General features: G+C 37.2%; 1 protein-coding gene across 3 annotated transcripts in view; it reads right to left on the reverse strand.

The window, feature by feature from the left end:
- Nucleotides 1-817: 817 nt before the first annotated feature.
- The window catches only part of SLAIN2 (SLAIN motif family member 2), a 33138-nt gene continuing 13750 nt past the window's right edge, over nucleotides 818-20205 (reverse strand). Inside the window, exons 3-9 of one of the 3 annotated variants that reach the window (XM_030238969.2) lie at nucleotides 18882-19046; nucleotides 17299-17460; nucleotides 15752-16111; nucleotides 13552-13689; nucleotides 8541-8618; nucleotides 3858-4167; nucleotides 818-2149 (exon numbers count right to left, since the gene is read on the reverse strand). In XM_030238969.2, the coding sequence (XP_030094829.1) occupies nucleotides 2083-2149; nucleotides 3858-4167; nucleotides 8541-8618; nucleotides 13552-13689; nucleotides 15752-16111; nucleotides 17299-17460; nucleotides 18882-19046 (1280 nt within the window). In that variant the 3' untranslated portion in view covers nucleotides 818-2082. Of the gene's footprint in view, nucleotides 2150-3857; nucleotides 4168-8540; nucleotides 8619-12433; nucleotides 13087-13551; nucleotides 13690-15751; nucleotides 16112-17298; nucleotides 17461-18881; nucleotides 19047-20205 lie in introns of those variants that run through there. The other 2 variants (XM_009100377.4, XM_050973285.1) reach the window with 2 other exon arrangements.

Here is a 20205-nt window from a genome sequence, read left to right on the forward strand (position 1 = left end):
CTAAACTGACTTTCAAAATTTGTAAGTCAAGTGAAGTCTGGTCAAATCCATCAATTTAAATTCCCCTTTCTTCAGTGAAGATTGCAGCACTGATTTGTACAATGCTGAAATACTAAAATTCAGGCTTTACTGAGAATATGCACATTTGATCTAGTCCTGTTTTCTGCTGAACAGTGCTGTGAGATACAACCATTCCCTGTACCTGCAGGTGACTCAAGGCTACATTAGTGGTAAGTACTGCTCTGTACTGGTGAAAGGTGGTTTCTGCTGCAATCTGACAATTACAGTATATTTGACACCCTGACTTTGAAGTCTTAGATCTTGGTCTGGTGTGTGAAGTCACCCATCAACCCAGAGCTTGTTTGAGTAGTTTAAGTTGCAAGTTAGTCTCCACTCCTTCCTATTTGGTTTCTTCCAAGTCAAGTAGTATTGAATGGCTTTTCATCCAGGAATATGTTAATGTTGGCCTAAAATTCAAGTGCTAGAATTTCAGGATTAGTTATCCTCTTAGTGGTGGGAATAAAATACACCAGCAGTCCCAAACTCTGTTACTAATGGGGTTGAAGGCTACCTACCGTCCAATCTGACTTGTAGTGTTTGTCAATCATTGCACAAAGGATATACCATTCACATTCTCTTACTTCATCAACTGTACATCCAAAATACTGAAAAACCTTCAGACAAAATCCCTTCCACTTAAATAGTCCCACTCAATACAACTTTAGGTACAGATTTTTGCATGATGTCTTCCAAAACAGAAAACAATGGTTCAATGCTAAATATATTGGTTGTTCTGAGCAAAATGTATTAGAGTAAGTCAGAGCCACCAGAGGAGTTTAATAGCTTGTAAACAGACATAGCAGGTTTCATACTCTGTTACCAGTAATGTAAGATACACGTATGTAAGGCAAAGTACATATTTAAACACACTTACATGGGCAATATCTTCTGTAAAAATATTTACAATTTAAAATAAACCAATTTAAGAAATGGATGAAAGTAAAAAAATAGGATACAGAAAACTCCCTCATACCATGGAACATCACCTAAATGAATATCATTTGGCATCAAGAGTCAACTAATTTCCTTAAAATTTGTATGTTACAAGTGCATAGTTGTGTTTCCTTCTCAACTATCAGCATTTACAGTTGCTGCAGGCTGCATGTATAGTGGTATGGTATTAGAATAAATCAAAATTATCACTTGCTCTTTCTTTTGCAAGGAAACCTGCTATAAAAATTTTTTTTCCCAAATAGCAAGCCATGTGTTAAAAATGTGGCTACAATAATGAAGGCCATCTTTCCTGAGCCAGGAATTTAAAGTTAGAAAGATTGTACAACTGATACTAAGCCCTTTTGGCAATCAAACGTAAGAGTGGGTAAAGCCAATAAATCAACATAGGAAAGATGTAATCTATACTATTGCATTGTGTGTGTCTGCTACATTCAAACCTTTTAATGCAACAGAAGTCATGGCTACGAGTCCCTGTTCTGCCCAGTCCTCCAGAGTAACTGCTGACTCTTCCTGCAGTACTGAAGGACAGATCCAGTCCCAGCTGGGATCTGATACAATTGTTAAAAGCAACATTTCCCTAGCACCGTAGCAGTCTGCAATCAGAACATGAGCTGTGATTCCTGTAGCCTTGTTTCAATAGTACATATTCACCAATCTTTCTGCTGAGTTAAAGCAGGCCGAAAATGAACTTTTGGATAATGTATGTTGATAGTTATCCTTGCTGTTTTTCAAGATGGGCATTTCTTTGGCATTCATTCATTTTTGCCCCAACATTGGCCACTCTCATAAATGCTCATATTGATAACATTTTTAGCAAGCAATAAAAAAGCCCCCAGAACTGATAGCAATTTAATGTAGAAGTGATTGTATGACCACCAAACATCTGATGTTAGATGTCATTAAAGTGCTGCTTTATAATCTCTGCCAGTTTGTGCTAATTAGAGACAGAGAGGTTTGGAATTTTTACAAATTCCGAGTCACATCTGAACAGTTTGTTTAATCAAGCTGTCTTTTCGCCTGGTGAGGAAGTATCCATGAGCACTGGAACTCTGCATTAAGCTGCGCAGATCAGTAGCAGCCATCTTTCCAACTCTCATCTTTCACGTTGCCATATGTCTTGGGAGTGGGTAATGATCTAAAATGAAATGAGATGTTTTTCAGTTTCACATATAACTGTTCAAGTCTCTAGCTGCAATACATAAGAATTTAAACATTTTATAAATAACTGAAATATACACTTCCTTCATTTCCTTCTCTGCAATACAGTTTACGACAAATCCTAGAGTATTTCCAGTTTCAGGTTTCATGTGTTGTATTTTGGCAACTACCACACCAGGAAAAAGGGTAAATAAATAAACAGACAGAAAACTTATTGCTATTATACTCTGTGAAAATGCAAACCTAATCTGCTTCCACCTAAAATGGGCCATTTTTCAGTGATGTATATAAACAGGCAAATCCTTGTTTATAATACTGCATTTTGCTTACATCAAAATCTCACATTCATAGCAACTTGATTATTGCACTGTGTACAGAGTCTGCATTATAGAACCATGGAATTGTTTAGGCTGGAAATGACCTGTAAGATCATCAAGTCCAACCATTAACTCAGCACTGCCAAGGCCACCACAAGACCATGTCTCAAAATGCCACATCTACACATCTTTTAGATATCTCCAGTGGATGATGACTCCACCACTTCCCTGGCCAGCCTGTTCCAATGTTTGACAACCCTTTTGGTGAAGAGATCTTCCCTGATACCCAGTCTAAACATCCTCTGGTGCAAGCTGGGTCTATTTCCCTTTGCCCTATACATGCAAACTTTAGAAAAAATAAATTTTTATAAAGTCAGTTTTAATAAAGTTTAGCAAGTGAAACACTTTTCTATAAGACAAGCTGTGATTTGGACAACAACACTTCACTACTATTAGCAAACTCCTGGCAAAACAACTGATTTTTATTACAGAGTTCTGTACTGCTGACCAGTGCAGGCTTTAACCACAAAAGTCAGTGCTGTGATACTTGCTTGTCATTCCCCTGCCTAGTGCTCACTGCGGAGCAGAACTTTTCCACACTGTGCTATTTACCACCATTTTATCTTTTTTACAGTACTACAGACTAACTGTTTTTCCCCTCTGTTTAAGGAGATTCTTAATATTTCTCATGGATGACTGCTTCCTTATGTCAGGTTCTACTTAAGGCCTTCAGTGAAAACTGACATTTACAGTTAATACTCAGTCTCTCTTGCAATAGTTTTCGAAAAGACACATCAAGCAACTTCTATAATTGGGTACTAGCACAGTTATGCTCAAGCTAAAAATTCTGTTTCATCCTGTGGGTTAATGGCAGTGATTTTTACATTAAGTTTAGCAAATGTTATAGATGTCTTGGTGCATATTCTTTCTGGGAGTTTCCAGCTGCCCAAGGAGAGAAACTACTCTCACCACGGTGCTGTTGCTTGAGTTATGGAGGCAAGCAGTTCTGACTTCAGAATGTGTCACTCACACAAGTGAATTTTCTCTTGCCAGCTATATTTTGGTAACTTTTTACCACATGCAGACAAATTCTTGCTGCCTTCCCAGACTAAGATTTTATTTATTTAGTTCAGTATCTTCCATTACTGATTTCACTTTCACTCGTTTACCTTCACTCTCTCATTAAAGAACCTTTATCTCTCAGTTTGGATTCAAAACTGTTTCGGAAATACTTCACATGGAGGTCTCCATTTCTGTTCTGAAAACTTTAAGATCAAAATCACAATTGCAAGAAGCAGCAGCACAAATACACAGTGATCAAAATTAATTTTGAAAACTTCAGCCTAAGACTGCCAGTCATAGACTCACCTGCGAACAGGCTGTGCAAGTTTGCTACGAGGCACTGGGATGCCCCCTGTGGAAGGGGCACTGGGTCTGGGCAAACCACTCCTCATCCCTGCTGGTCTGGTAAGAGTAGTACTGTTAATACTGCTGGCAGGGCTCGGCAAGCCTGAGCTCTGGGCTGCAAGAGGCCCTGGTGAAGAACTACTGTGCGTCAGCTGAGCGGCTTCTGGAGAGGCACCCGAGCCCGGCCCGTGAGTACTGAACGCTTTCACTGGCTGTCGGAGAGCCAAGGGAGACGGTGCCACAGGCGAGCGGAATTTACTTGAAGAAGGTACTGGAAAATACAGAAGTTACTTTCAGCTTGTGTTACAATATTACTGAAATTAAGAACTGGAAATTGCTTTATGTGATTGTACAAACAATATGGAATGTATAATGGAATACAGCCAATCAAGCAGCAATGAGAAACAGGAATTCAGATGTCCTCTTTGTCATGTGTTTTTGATATCATAACTCGAATGCCCTCCTTACTGACTACAAATATTTATCTGGATTTGTAAGTAATCCTAATCAGGCTATAACTGTTGTATCAATTGAGTCAAAAGATATAGAGAAGAAGGCTTAAGAAGAAATTTAACTGCTTCAGAAACATGTGAACTTAATTCCCATCTGTGAAAGACCATGTTGAAGAATACAGTATTCTAGTGTGACACAGGCTTTAAATAGATTCAAAGTCTATATTAGACTTCAATGATAAAATTTTGAGTACAGAGCATCTTGGTGTTTCTTTTATGCTGTTCTTTTTATCCACTGAGAATTCATCTAAAGATATTGTTACATCCCATATTTTCTGGCAGATGGGAAAAAAAAAAAAGATGGGGTTAGATGTCCTGATTTCAGCTGGGATGGAGTTAATTTTTTTCCTAGTAACTGGTATAATGCTGTAGTTTGGATTAAGGATGACATCAGCCAAGCCCTAACACCAAAGGGGTCAAGGTGCTGCTATGAAACTTAAACCAGACAACGCTTAACAATTTATAGCCTTCCTCTTCTTACAAACATTACCTGAATTATCAGTATAACTAATACCTGTTTTCTAGTACTTTGTACCTGAGTTAGTATGCAAGGTTTTGTTATCAAGTCCTTTCTGGGATAGGTTAGTAAGAAAGAATATTCAACAGTCCTTGGATAATGCCAAACCTTAAGCATAATTCTTCACAAGTATGAGGAATATTTACAAATTATGCATAACTTATCACTGAACAGAATACTTAAATTAACCAATAATCTTAGTAATGGAATGAAATTTCACCAGCTTTTCAAACTGATTAGGGTGCGTCAGTAAGAGTCAACACAAGATGATCAAATCAATGACGTAACAAAAACATGTTTACATTTAGTAAATCTGCATTAACTATACTTTCCTCTACTAAATAAATGTTTTATACTGAGACCAAAGTTGCATTGTTTTTGACAGATGTTGCGCATAAAGAAGCAGGTCCTTAACACAGCTTTTATTATAATTTTGAAGGTAGATCCAGTAAGAACACAAGGAGTGAGAAAGGAGACAGGTAATGCAGGAACATAGCATCCTAAATTGGGTACAGAAGAACTGGTAATTTTGAGATTGTATTCTGAAGCTGTTTCTTATAGGGGATGTCTAAGAAGATTAATATGTACCTCATTACAGATGTAAATTGGATTTGATTCTTTTCTGGATTACCCAAGGGGGCCTTTCCCCTGACAGCAATATCAAACACAGCATGAAGCCGCTCATGGGAAAAGCTGACAAGAAAAGGTGACAAGAAGTCAAAAACACATGACAGTTGCTAAGTGGCAGGGAGATTAAGTAAAAAACCTTAAAATAAAAACTGGCATCAAGCCAGAGTATGGATTAAGGAAAGCATTACCAACAGAATGACTGGACAAGAAAGAGCATCCAAGAGCTTCTAGGACTAAGATACATCATATATAAGTTTTTAAAACGTGACCTCGCCTGTTAACATCGATGCAATCAAATTGCAGAATTTCCAAGTGATTCTACAGTGTAAATAATGGGAACTTTTATCACTGAACTCCTCATTACAATGCTTGGAACACAAACACAGCACCATGTTAGCAGCTACCAACAGAGCAGTGCCAGTGTATAAAAACTGAATACAGCTTTGGGCCTCTTACAGGCACAACAGGGAAAAGGTTTTTAGGTACAGAATATAAGCAACAAAAAGTTGCAACACGAGTAAGCTTCTAGCATTCCCAGCAGAAGTAAAGGATCCAGTAAATTAGTCTTCTCCACCCTCTTTAACCTTCTGCTGGCCATATTTTACCATGCTGCAAACTTGAGCTGTCAGTTCATAAAACATTTCCTGTCAGCACAGCATTGCAGACATTGCTGAGAGCTATATTCATTCTTGTGCATAAAGGAATGAATTGTCTTCCAGAGCAGCCCACATGATGCAGTCTGGCAAACTGCCCAATAGTTCTGTTCTACAGATAAAGAATCTGGTCTCAGAGCAGTTTTGGATATTCATTATAGTCAGTTTGGTCTATCTGTAAGACAGGATCACAAAGACTGAGGTACTGCCTCACAGACTATTTGGTAACTGTGTAACCATGTATTTAGTAGTATTTAGATGATCCATGTTTAACAAAACATGTAAGCATGTAAGTGTAGTGCTTAATAACTTTACACAACTCAGTCTCCTTATAAAGTAAACTAGAAACAGCTACAATTAAAACATCTGGCAGCCAAAAAAAAAAAAGGGGAAAAAAAAAGGAAAATTAAAAGGCATGGTGCAGTTATGATATTTAGATGTCCTACCCTCTCTGGATTCTGTCCTGGATTGTGGGCAGGGAGCACGAGATCTCCATGTGGCAAAGTTAGGTGCTGTGAAGCTGCAAACTTATTTGGCTTGCACTCCAAGGCCAGCTGCTGCACACCAACTTGAAAACAGATTAAATTCTAATGCAGTTGTTAAATCATAACCATTATGATGAGATGAATCACCCCAATATGAAAGAACAGATGAGGTATAACTATCAGAATCAATAAACTGATCTGTCATCTCAGTACAGGAAAGATGTGGACCTGTTGGAGCAGGTACAGAGCATGGATGAGTATCTCTCCTCTATATGGAGAGAGGTGGAGACCTTCAGCCTGGAGAAGAGAAGGTGCGGAGGAGATGTTACCACAAAGTGGTAAAAAAAGCCAACATGTGTGTGTGAAAGGTGTCAAGCTATGTAATGAACAGTATTTTATGAATGTAAAATCAATTGTTGCTCAGCTGTTCATTTCTTTGCTTCATTACTGTTAAATACTTCTATACTCATGAGGATCTCAGATCAGGAGAAAGAAAATCAATACATTAAGGACTATAAAATAGCAAATAACTGAAAAAGACAAAGCAAATAACTGAAAGGGTCCTCATTTGCAGTAAGGAATGACAACAGCCATAAACTGGAATATATAACTGGCAGCACAGTGTGCTCTGCTCCTCATTCTCAAAGGTTTAATAAATTTTTACAAATAATATAAACTCAAAGAAAAGCTGATTTTCTGTGCATTCCTACAGGCTCAGACTAGGCCATTGACCTAGTAAGTGTTCTAGACAGCCAGAGGAGGGCATGGCCAACTGGAAAGAAAGCAAAGAGAGCTCTGCAGAGGAACAGTGATGGTGGTCTTATGCAAAGCAGAACATCAGGAGAACTTTACCTAGTACGACGTATGAAAAATATTAAGAGACTTCCTCTTAAGACATGTGAATCTGTTTCACAGGCATTATACTCTGCTAAAACTTTCTGCATGACATGAAGATGACTCTAAGGAGTTGGCATTGTTAAAGCCTCAAGAGAAACATGTACATTCTGTCAGCCCCTCATGTCTGCACCAGTGACTCTCACAACACTCAAAGGATTCTAGCATCTACAAGCTTATGAATTGGTCTCAAGTGTAATATGATCTTTAAAATGAGATTTTCTTGATTGTAATAGACAACAGACTAACTATGCTTAAAACCAGAATCATTGTTTACCTTAACTGTGAAACTGAGGCAGTGTCACATACAAGGCTGTCAGAGCTGATTAAAAATCAGATAAAACTGTCTAATTGTATTAGAGACTCGATACTTCACTGTATTAAAAAAAAAAAGTCATGTTCAGCCATTAGCAAACTGGACTATTATATACAAGAGTCTCTAATTCCCTGAGTCAAAAAAACTTAATTAATCTGTGTTGGGATTAACCTTCTGGTTTTGTGAGGAAAAGAGAAAGCACAAGTACATGGAAAATAAGTTGACAGTCTACACTCATCTTTTCAAGGATAAATTTGTTAGCTTTTGTTCCCAGCACAAAGGATTTTAAAACTTTTGTTTTAAAAACTGTATTTTGCCATTTAAAAAATTGCTATACAAATACAGCCCTAGTGAATATGTATTTAGGAGTCTACTTTTCTAATCCCTATTTCCTGATTAATGTTAGAAAGTCACTGTTCCTTGGATTTTTATCCCAAAATTCGATCTCCTATATAACACAGAGTTTATTTTCAATATTTAGACCAAGAAGTTAACTTTCATATAGCAAGGACCACTTGATTAATCTCTACAGTAATTGCAAGAGCGACTTTATTAATCTAGAACATGTGAGATTTAATGCAGGTGAACCATCATCCAAGATTTGCTGGAGCTTGATAAGAGGTTGTAAGTTAATTACCTCCTTTTGTAGATGGAGTTTGAAGAAACTGTTTGGTTTTGAAGGCAGCACGAGGCAAATTTTTCTGCCTTTGCAGAGCTGTTGAAAGACAAGAAGTGTTATATTTGTCTAAGAAGATAAGAAAACTAAATTTACTGGGAATTTCAGAATTGTATCCACTTGTGAAGCGTCAAGAAACAGTGTGAGTAAAACACTCAAAAAGCTGTTATGATTCTGGAAGTGATGGAGTTTTGTGGATGGTGCTCGCTCTTAATGGCAAAGAGTTGCAGAGGAATGTGTCAGAAATTTTGCAGTGCAAAATGCGCAGATTTGGTAAGAATAAAGCTTCTTGCAGGGCAAAAAGCCCAGAAATGCAAAACAAAAATTAAAACACCAAAGGGAGAACAAGCCACCTAGCAAACATGCTACAGCAATATGAGAGCAAGATTAGATACAGATGAAAATTAAACTTTTGTATTTGACCTAGCAAGACTAAATTTTTAATTTTAGAAGTGTTTTCAAAAAAATATTCTAATACAATAAAAAAGCATAAATCTTTGTCTAATAGGATCATCATATAAACAAATTGTATTCTTCAGTTATGGAGACTTAAGCCTTCTTGAGAGATGTCTTTTTTCTCTCCTCTCCAAAAGGTATGCAAGAGGACTTAAAATGAACACTAAGATTTATCAAATGCCAACATGTACCCAGCATGATGGAAATTGGTTTTTATTGCTCCTTTTCTCCCTTGTCCTGCCTTTTGTCTAGTAACATTCAAGGACTGGTGCTGCCTTGAAATGACCTCACTACCTACCAGTTACCAAGAGAGAAGCCAATGTTCCGAGAGCTGCAGAATCTTGGCATGGAGGGAATTACTTATTGCCAGAAGGAATGCATTGACTCAGCCTATTTCCATCACAGCACATTTAAGGGGGAGAAGGAGGAAGGTAGTGAATGAAATAAAGCTCTGACTACACAGAGACTTCATAAAATGATAATGTATGAATAAACATCTCTGCTTATCTCAGTGTATGAAGTTTTATAGCAGCATAAAACTGATTGCACTAGCAAGGCTTATTTCCATAGTGAGAAGGAAGATGGGGGAACAGCTGTGCAAAAAGATCATGATCCTGAGTAAGGAAAAATCCCATCACAAATTACTGAATATCTCTATAAAGAAAGTGGGGGGGAAGAATTTGAATCCTAATATTAGTTAATCCTTTTGTGTGATAGCATGTAATGGTTACTATCACCTTTCCTATGCTTCAGTCAGTGCAAAATACACAGTATTTTATGAACTATAAAAAATTCATAATGTGTTTTAACATCATATTGAAATTATGACTAGGCAGGCTATTCAGTTTAGTCCTAATAACTAACTAAAACTGTCATGTTCAACAAACAGCAAAAAGGAATTAGATTGTTCATAAAAACAGTAAAAGTGCCTGTGCCTACTACGAATAAAAACCTTATTCCTTCTACCAACTAGAATCTAATGCAAAATAGCCTGTTGGCAATATGTAGTTCTCACTCAACTGGCACATGGTCTTCCTAGAAACTTTTTTTAAAGCATACATGTGAACAGCCAATTAAGCACAGTACGGTCTCTAAATATGAGCACAATTCCTAGAAATTTACTGAGGCAGACCACTAGCCAGACTGCTTCAGTTGTCAAGTATTCCAATTTGTTATTTTCTACAGAATCACTGTTTTTGTTATACCACAAAAAATGAAGAAAAGCTTCTTTCTTCATATTTTGAATTTGTTTTGTCCTAATCCACTCAGATTTCAATACGCTACTGCACATGGCACTTTCTTCCCCCATCATTATTCACACTTCTTGCAAGTCAGAGAGATGGGATGATATGGAAAGGATTTTAAATATGCATATATCAAATTCCTTCCTTCTCAATGGAGACTCTAAGAAATAGACACTCAATAGCAAAACATTTCTGTGCACTGAAACACTGAACAGAGCTTAGGCAGTACAATTTGAGCAATGCTGAGCAAGCATGCAGTTTGAGATAAGCGCCCAGTGCATGTTTATCCACACCACTTGCTGCTCTTGAAGTGCTCTGTGTGCTATGACATTCCCTGTCACAACTGCTGTGTGCTGAACACATGTAGTTACATTTACTACTCTGATCAACAGAACTGGACTACTTGGTTTCTTCAAAACTTACTCTTCCTCCTTTTACTCTGGACATGCCAAGCAGTTGGATCTTGGCAAGCAGACCAGTCACTTTATTGATAGTTTGAATCTACAGCTCGAGAAAGTTTTGTATTTAGCTCTTCTTAAAATCATCCATGTGCTCGTAGTGCCACTAAGTACAAAAGCATAACACAGAATTCAAAAGCAGGTAGCTCCTACAGTTATGGGAAGTCACCCTACAGTTTCTAGAGCTTTGTACAGTCTATGTGGTATAGGACCCAAACACAGAGATTTCCCATCACTAACACTTTAGACAATACCTATTCCTTGGGGAACACACATATTACCGTATCTTCTAGTATTTTAAGGTGAATTATCTACTAGCTTTCATATGTTAAAAAAAGTACTTTCTGCAGAATGGCACGGAGAATCAGATGTAAGTGAAGAATCAAATTGTTACAATTGCTATTTAATTCAGTCTCTCTTCAAAACCAATTTGGATTGTTCAACACACTGTAGCTTAAAGTTAAAATGCCAATGTTTTCATGTTTACAGTTGTACCTCTAAACACATCACATGTGTCTTCCCTCTCTTCTGTAAGCAAGCAAATACAATTTGGCTATAAAACTCTAAGAGGAATTGTCATTTCAGAAACTTACTGGATTCCTAGCTCATTTTTGAATGCCAGCAACCATAGCAAGTTCAGTATTGCAGCCACAGCAAATGCGCAAGTAAATTATGAACCGCAAATCTTTGACAAGGAGCAAAGTAGTGACCTTGCGTGGCAAGCCAGCATCCTCGCAAAGGTAAGCTCATGCAAAACTAGCAGGTGTATGAGGAAGCTTCAAATCCCAAGACCCAGAAATCATTGCCAAGGGAAAACAAAAATTTACTGCGATTTAACAGTGCTTTGTGCAAAGTGACAAAATATAAAACCAATAAAACAAAAAGTATACAATAAAAAGGACACAATTCTGGAAATCTTTGTACAATGTACAGTTTTGCGGAAAATTTTTTAATCCGGACTAAGCAAAGATACTTACTCATTGACTTCACACACAAACCGTTTTACGATTGTCAATAGCAAGACTCTGACAAACATCTGTAAGAGCAGGGAAACTGTAAAAGCTAGAAATCTTGCCTTTATTAATGAGATTTAACTTACATTTAAATGTAAGTTGGTCTAGAGTGGTTCACATTTGGGGAAATTGTCTATGAAAGAAAAGCAATTTACCTAGTAATTCTTAATGCATCCATAAGTTGAAAAAAAAGAAATATAAACACAATCAGACCATTTTGGTTCCTGCAATGAAGTAACTGACTAAATATTGAATACTGAGTCTTCTGTTGTCTGATCTTTCCAGAAAGTTTAACCATGAATATACTTTTAATTCTTGAAGTAGCCTTCTAGCTAAGTTGCTCTCTATGCTCTTCCCTTCCCAGTTCACTCAATTCTAAAGCACCAAATAAAATCTGTAGAGATTTTTACTAAAAATATTTTTTTGTTCATTTTCTTTCAGCTCATTTTGATAGTTCTTCCTATCATTGAAATAGCACAGCTGTAGACCAGCCGCCCAACTGCTCTGAGTGCTTTATACTTTAATAAGGCTGCCTAACAGGTAACAGTTGTGCAATGGAACTACATAAATGTCCTTTCAGCTTGAAATCCCACCTTCTGAGTGTCTGCCAGAGGTGGAAGAAGCAGGCCAAGGTGAACGGATGCTGCAGTAACTTATATGAACAATGGTAAAGTCACACTAACTTCTGTCTACTACAGTATCACACACCTGGGACTGACTGTCCATACAATCCTTGCATCTGCTCTGAGTCTGTACAAAGACAGAAACCTTGGAGTCTTTGGCTTGCTCTCTATTCCTTATTTTGTATTTAACTGTAGCTTCAACACATTGTTTTGAAAGTTTTAAGACAACCAAATAGGCATGCCACTATGCCTTCACTGTTCTATAGGTAAAATTCACAAACATTGTTTTTACATTTTGTGTCTAACTTAGATTACTGATGAACCTTTATCACAGAATTTTTACAGCTCAAAGCTCTACACATAAAAATATTCATAATGTGTTCTTCCCTTGAAAATGTCACGCAAGGTTATTAAATTTAGAACCTTGTTTTAAAAGAAATGGTCAGGAAATATTTAAACAACAGGAACTGCAATATTGACATACAAAGAAACACTGAATATTTAATTTTTTATTATTTAATTTGCTTTGGCTTCTTTAAGGTCACCATTTTCAAGAGATTTGTGAGAATAGTGGCATTTTCATATGAGCAGTTAACTTTTGGAGAAACTAGGAAAGCAATGGGAGTCCAGCAACGGGCTAATATGTTTTATGAGACACAGGTTCATCCAAACCTTTTTTAGTAACTGACACTTTAAGTAAATAAAATTGCCAACTGGATATATAATCCATGTGCCAAAAAAAAAAAAAAAAAAGAAAAAGAAAAAAAAAAGAAAAAGAGGAAAGAAACAGACATGGGTTATCTTAAAGGGCTAAACTGAAATTAACATTTTCAGGTCATGTTTCACTAGTTAAAAAAAAGCAATAAACATCATCTAGGTGCTTTTTTCAGATTCTAGAAAGAAAACAGTTTCAGACATGCCCAAATACTGTATTTATAATTCTTCATATTACTTCTACATATAGTTTTGGGAAACTATGAATGACACCTTAATAAGAAATTAGACTTTGAGTATTCTGTGTACCATAAAAACAAATTCACAAAGGTCTGATTATAAATCAAGATTAGCATCTCCAGTGTGGCATGCAATATTCTGCCTTGCCTGAGACTGGGCAAAGACAGCTGAATACCATCAGTTCACTCTGAAATTTACACTGAAGTAGTACTAAAGGTACTTACTGGCTGAGGCTTGAGGTTGAATGCGAGGTATTCCTCCATTTGGCACTTGGAAGTTTGAGTCACTCCTGCTGTTTTTCACAGACTCGGCTTGGATGTTAGATGTCCTGGACAAGTTTGGAAGACTACGCCTTAATTTTTCTGTATGAAATAATACAAAGATACAACATGTAGTCTGATGCTGGACAAAGGTCAGGGTGCGAAACCGTAGTTGAACCCCAAATGTAAGTGACATAAAATGTTAGCCATATAAAACTACACTGCAATTTAGAAGTGTATTTTGTTACATTACTTCTTCTCAAATCTATCACATTCAAAATATTTATGTATCTAAAGAGTAAGAATGTCTATTTTTCTATGGTGAAAAAAGTCAAGCATATAGTGTTTTGAAATTGAAACATATCTGGATCGTGACTGTCTGGGTTTTATTGTACTATAATCAAAGCTGAAAAAACAAACCTAATTTGCAGTTTTGCACAGTTTTCAAATTATTTACCTAGAGCTTATTTGTAACAAAATGCTTGCCTGAAGAGTAAAAGCAACATAGACGTTTGAGTAAATTTTTGGGACTGCCTTGTCCCGTATCAGTCCATTATACAACAAATAACAGACACCCACTAGGTAAGGACCACTTCATACACAGCATTCAAAAATAATCAAGTGTCCAGTTATGCTTCATCTTTCACATATGACTTGACTTATCTACTCAGCTAATGCTGATACTTCAGGGGCCTTCTAATATTTGTACCACTGTTCACAGAATATGAAAAGATGCCATTAAGTACTTCTCAAGTCTAATGACATTCTGTGTATCTCCAACCCATGCAGAGCTGGGTTGATGACATACTTTGGATAGAAGACTGAAGATGCCTTGACAGGATGAGTGGCCAACCTGATTCTGCAGAGGGATGCAGGGAAGAAGTAGGTTACAACGCACAAGCACTAAATGTGAAAACAAAACTAAGTCTTCATTGGCTGAATATTCCAATAAGTGTACTTTCTTCACTTAGCAGTTTGCATTCCTTTGTACTGCACTTGGTACATTGTTGTCAACCAAATTTCCCTCCAATCATTCTAGACAAATAATACTAAAAGAAAAGAAAAAACCTGAACAACTTTTTTTGGCTGCTGTCATATCAACTCCGAATATCCAAGCAACACTCAACTGCACAAAAACCACTGCAAGATAACTCCTTGGAAGTGTTCCAGAAACGCATGATCACACACTCTATTTTGATCCCTCTGGTATGTGGGATACTAGCTTTAGGTACCACTCCTCTCATAGGATATTTTTACTGCAGCTCATCTAGCACACATTAAGACTTTCATTTTAAGAAATGAATGGGAAAGGAATTCTCAATTAGGTTACAATATAATTGGTTTGGTTTTGTGTTGCACATTTTCCTAGAGACCTAAAATTTCCCCAAACCATTTCCCCTTACTACTATTACTAGTAAGGGGAATTCTTAATATCTAAATGTATATTCTTTCTTAATTTAAAATCTTAATTGCTGGATAAAAAATAGGTTTGTTGAAACGAGAATATGCTTGTAAAATTTCATCCCATTAAAAGGAGTTTCTGCTAGACTGCTACTAGGAAAAAGTATGTTCAAGAAGAAAAGTTGTATCAGTATTATATAATTTTGTTCTATGCCAATATAGTATAACTGCACTGAATTTACTCCAAACTTTATTTACTATGCAGCAGTTTTCACAGCTTTGAGATATCTAAAATATCCAACAAATGCATGAGTTAAGTACTAATATTTTTAAGATGAAGTTCACGATTGAAAAGTTTCAGAGTCCTGTGCAACCAGAAGAAAGCATTCAGCTGCCTCACAGGCTATAGGCATGCATAAATCGCCACGTTACTCTTATCTGACCACAGTTACTTTCCTCTGCATTTTGTTCTGTCATCTGCAAGACCTAGCTCTACTAGTAAATGAGTTTCCCTGCTTTATTTTAGTGCATTTGCCTGCCAAATATAGACCTTGGTCACTCTGAAACTCAATTATACTCGTTGACTGGATAACATCTAAAATAAACATAAGCCTATCAACTCATCTGACTGTAAGGGTGCCCCAGCAGAACTTAAGCTTTGCTTTCTCTGTCCAGGCACATAGTTTTAGGACTGCACACTGACAAAACTACTTTAGAGAAACTACACAACTACTTGTGAAATGAACTTCAAAAAGTTTTTTACCTTCACTTTTGACATTACTAGTTTGCAAGTCTGTAGGATGGCCTTGAAGCGAAAGACGAGGCTGCTGTAAACGGCTGATCATAGGCTGTGGTGACACTCTACTGTACTCTATGCTTCGAGCAGGTGATCGGGAGCGAGGCGAATTTCTTGGAGATTGTTTTGGTGAAGGCCAGGGAGAACTGCGAGGTGATGGTGAGAACCTGCTGACAGCAGGGTGCACTGTGTGATGTGTGCCATCTTCCTCATCTTCTAAGCTCTGTGCATCAAGCTCCTGGTCGCTGAACGTGCCTCGCCGCGTGGAATTGCAAGAGGAGCCAGAACTACGCCGAGACGCTGTGGCTGCATACTCTTGCCGCAGGCCTGGCAACAATAAGAGCGTTGTTTACTTGCTTCCAGCCCACAAATGGTTCAAACTAGAGACAGTGCACACAGATATTTGCACAGTTCTCTAACTCAGATTTGGCTCACCTTCACTCCTGTTATTGGAGGCATTAAATAAATCCTGATTAGTACCAAAAAGCTATCTACCAGCTAATAACGACTTGAATTAGGTGAGCTCATTCCTTTTTCTAGTAAAGCAATCATCAGTATCGGTGTGTTGTGTATGTACTTGTTTATCTCCTCTCCCAGGCTGCAACTAGCAACACAGGCTACATCATAATTTTGGTATCAAGTAACATCCTACAACAGTTACAGCAGCCACAATGAAATGTCTCTTGCAATGTGTTAGTGAATCTAACCAAAAAAGCAACACAATAAGCTACTCCTAGAGAAACTGGAGGTGTTAGATCAGTGGTCTCTGAAGTTTAGTGCCCACAGCCCTGGGGATATGCAAACCAATCCACTGTCATAAAGCAAGAAAATTCTGAACAACTAGTATTTTTAAAACAGCTTTTACCTTGTCTTTATCCCATACTTTTTGAAATTATAATTTTGTGTATATTTGTGTATGTTATACATTAGAGTAATACATGTCTATAATTTATTAAAAATTTGGTTTTGTTTTTTTTTCACTGATAAGGACACACAATAAAATAGTCTGGAGACCACCTAGTTAGACAACTGAAATTATTACCACTGCAAATTCAGAGGGACAAAAAGCCTCAACTAAAGCTATAATTAAGACAGACATCTATATAGGCACTTTTCCTTAATAATTCTTTGCCATATTGACTTTCTATTTGGATGATTTAAATTATGATTTAAGCACTGATGTGAACAAGACTGGATTACATCAGGAAGGCACCAATCTCCTGAGAAGAATGGTGGCAGGCAGTAGTCCATTCTAACAATCATCCTTTCAGCAAATACTGTACCTTACAAATTCACACTCTCCAGCATTGTCTTGTCCATTGTTCCTATAGAAAACTTCTGCACAGCAACTTCCTTTCTTTAGCGTGGAGGCTGAAGTCCTTAACCATCTTTCTTGAGCAAACTACATTTGTACATCCATAGTAGAAGTTATACCACTTTTCCATGCTTACTAAACAACTACTGCAGTTATTAGAAAAAACAAATTTTTATTTCAGGAAAAAAACCCCACTTACTTTCCTCCTGCATTCTTGCTAAAATTTGCACATCTGTAACATCATTTAACTTGTAATTAGACCCAATAGAGTCTTCATCCATCTCCGATGCACTTAATTCACTGTCCAGAGAAGACTGTGGACTTAGTGGAGGATTTCTATCTCCTGAAATTTTAAGATGACCTATGGAAGGAAAATAAAGTAACAGGAATTGTTGTTACTAAAAAAAAAAATTAAAAAAAAAAAAGGCAAGCTGCATTTCCTTTCTTAGTAAAAACCACCAGTCTGAAAAAATTGCTACTGAGACATTGATCTGACAAACCATTCGAAACATTTGATTATTTTATTGCAAACCTAGGCTGAAAATGTAACTTACAAAAGCAGGTATAAGCCATTACCTTCTAAAAACGGGCAACTTTATAAAATCATTGCAATAGTCTCAAAACAGACTAGTGGCAAATAATTTGGTCTATCACAGCATGTTACAACTGCTATGAAGTTTGCACAGCTCTACAAAAAAAGCAACTTTACCTGGTTCCATCTGTGCTTTCATTCTCACCTCTGCATATACCTTGTTAAGATGTAAGTTTGACTGGATCTTTCTTAACAATAACGTTGTTGCTGATCCAATGAATACTGATTCAGTTTGGAATGCTTAAAATAGACTTTATCTGAAAATACTACTTGTTCCACATACACACCTTTGCTAAACTGTAACATGGAAACTATAACAAGGGAAAACTCTCCCTGTACACTGCCTTCTGCCTTCCCATTGCCTGTTACGTCTCTGTCCCTCAGGCAGACATGTCATTGTAGCACACAATGCAGAGCAGAGCTACTGATATTAAACCAAAAACTGGGTAATGGCTCTCATGCAGTGCAGGCTTCTGTAATAGTCCAGTGAACTAGTGATAGCTGGATTGTCAATGCGATGTTTTTTCATCTTTCCTCTAAACTAACTTAAATTTTATACAATAAGCAAACAGTCTGACTTCAGAGTAGAGATACCTTCCAGGCACCAATTTTTTTACGCAAATAAAGTATCTACAGTGCAGAATGAAAGTAGAAAACCTTGCCAGAAGTTAATGTTTACACTGATGGCTACAAAGTCTCATGGAATGCTTAACTGGAACTATGCTTCTTCCTTATATTATATTGTTCACATCTCAGGGGTATTGATGGATACACTGCATATCAAATGTTTCAGTCAGTAAAAAATAGGATAGTTGAAAAAATTTCACAACTACCAACCCCTAACCTTTGAACGCCTACCATGGAACTTACACCCCTGTCAATTACAGGGTCAGTTCCAGAAGCCACTTGGAACTCCACAGAATGAATTCAGGTGTTTTGGTCTAATTGCTAATCACATACATCAGTAATTTTTGGGGCATAGACACCCAAAGAAAACATTTTACATGTTTCTCATGCCAGAGAGTATGCAAAAATCCCATCCTCAAAACCTTAAAATGTGTGATGCACATCCTACAAAACGCTGGAAAGTTCTGGAGTCTTTCTTACTCTAGTTTGATGCAAGTGTTGTCTGAGCATATTTGTGAAGGAAGAGGAGGAAGAAAGGAAAAGCCAGACACATAGTGACTTACCTGAGGTACCAGGAGGTATGAGCTGTTTCACTAAAGCAGATTTCACCGGTGTCGAGGAGGGAGAGTTGAAGCCACTGCTGTAGGGGCTACCAGTATTTGGACTGTAGGAGCTCGCGTAACTGACCGCACTGAAAGGGCTGCTGTACAAACTCTGCCTCTTGAGAGCTGCAGGAAGAAGGGGAAAAGTGATGAATTATACTGAATTAATCGATGAAAAATAAATACAATACCATATTATGTCTTCAGCGTGCTTTAATTACTATGCAATTTAAGTAGAAAACTTCAGTCACCAGAAAGTTTTTCCACTGCTTTCTTCATGCCTCGATATAACCATAATGTGAAAAGAGTGGCAGAAGAGGGCAAGACAAGATAGTGATGAGTGTTTTCCTTTTAGAAGTCAGATCTAAGATCACTACAGCTGATGTCTTTGAGATGTCCAGTGTAGGTGCTGGGCAGCGGGAAGGCAGTAGTAGCTCAGTTACAGTAACATACACCCTATATGCAACTACATACAAACCAAAGCACACCACGAAGTCACATTCTCAGAGCTCTCAGACCTGTCTGAATCACACAATAATTCAACAGTAACCCCAAGACTGGCACCACACAACTAAGCAGTACCACCTAAAAAATTTCCCTAAGCATATGCTAAAATCAAAAGCCATTAAGTAAGGCAAATTCTTCTGTATAGATTTGTGGGTACCAGAACCTACCAGACTAAAGCAAATTGACTATTTCCTACTGTTAAACTTCTGTGCTAATAACTTGGGAGTTTTTGACCATAGGCTTCAACCTCATACACCATAAAAGATCTAAATTTTGTACTTTCCTCTGCCATTTGTTGTAAATGTTTTAATGTTGAAGTATTTTCAGATTAATTTCAAACACTGGTGAACTTTAACAGTGGTGAACAATATGATTCTGAAATTCCACTGGTTGTCGGGTTTATTATTTGTTTAGTTACTTGACTATTTTGTTCAAAACTTTACATTTTAAATATAACAGAAAATGGAATTTCAGCTACAGGGGTAGTGGGATCCAAAAGATATTTAGACAGTTTTGCTACCAATCAGTTCCTTCACTGCTAGAAGTATATTAATGCAGAAATGTATATAAGGACAAATTAAATTGCAAAATGTTAAGATGAAAAAGCTAGAAATGCCAACTTGACATTATGTACATCCAGATTAGATTTAGTTGCAGCTCACCAAGCTGCTAAAGGTAAGCTATTAAAAATATTGTGTGACATTTATCTTAGTGAAAAGGGGCTTCAATGAGTGCAGTAAGAATTATGCAACTGATAGCAGTGGACACAAAAAAAAAA

The sequence above is a fragment of the Serinus canaria genome, chromosome 4 (genome assembly GCF_022539315.1).
Source record: "Serinus canaria isolate serCan28SL12 chromosome 4, serCan2020, whole genome shotgun sequence".
In the NCBI taxonomy this organism is placed as follows: Eukaryota; Metazoa; Chordata; class Aves; order Passeriformes; family Fringillidae; genus Serinus; species Serinus canaria.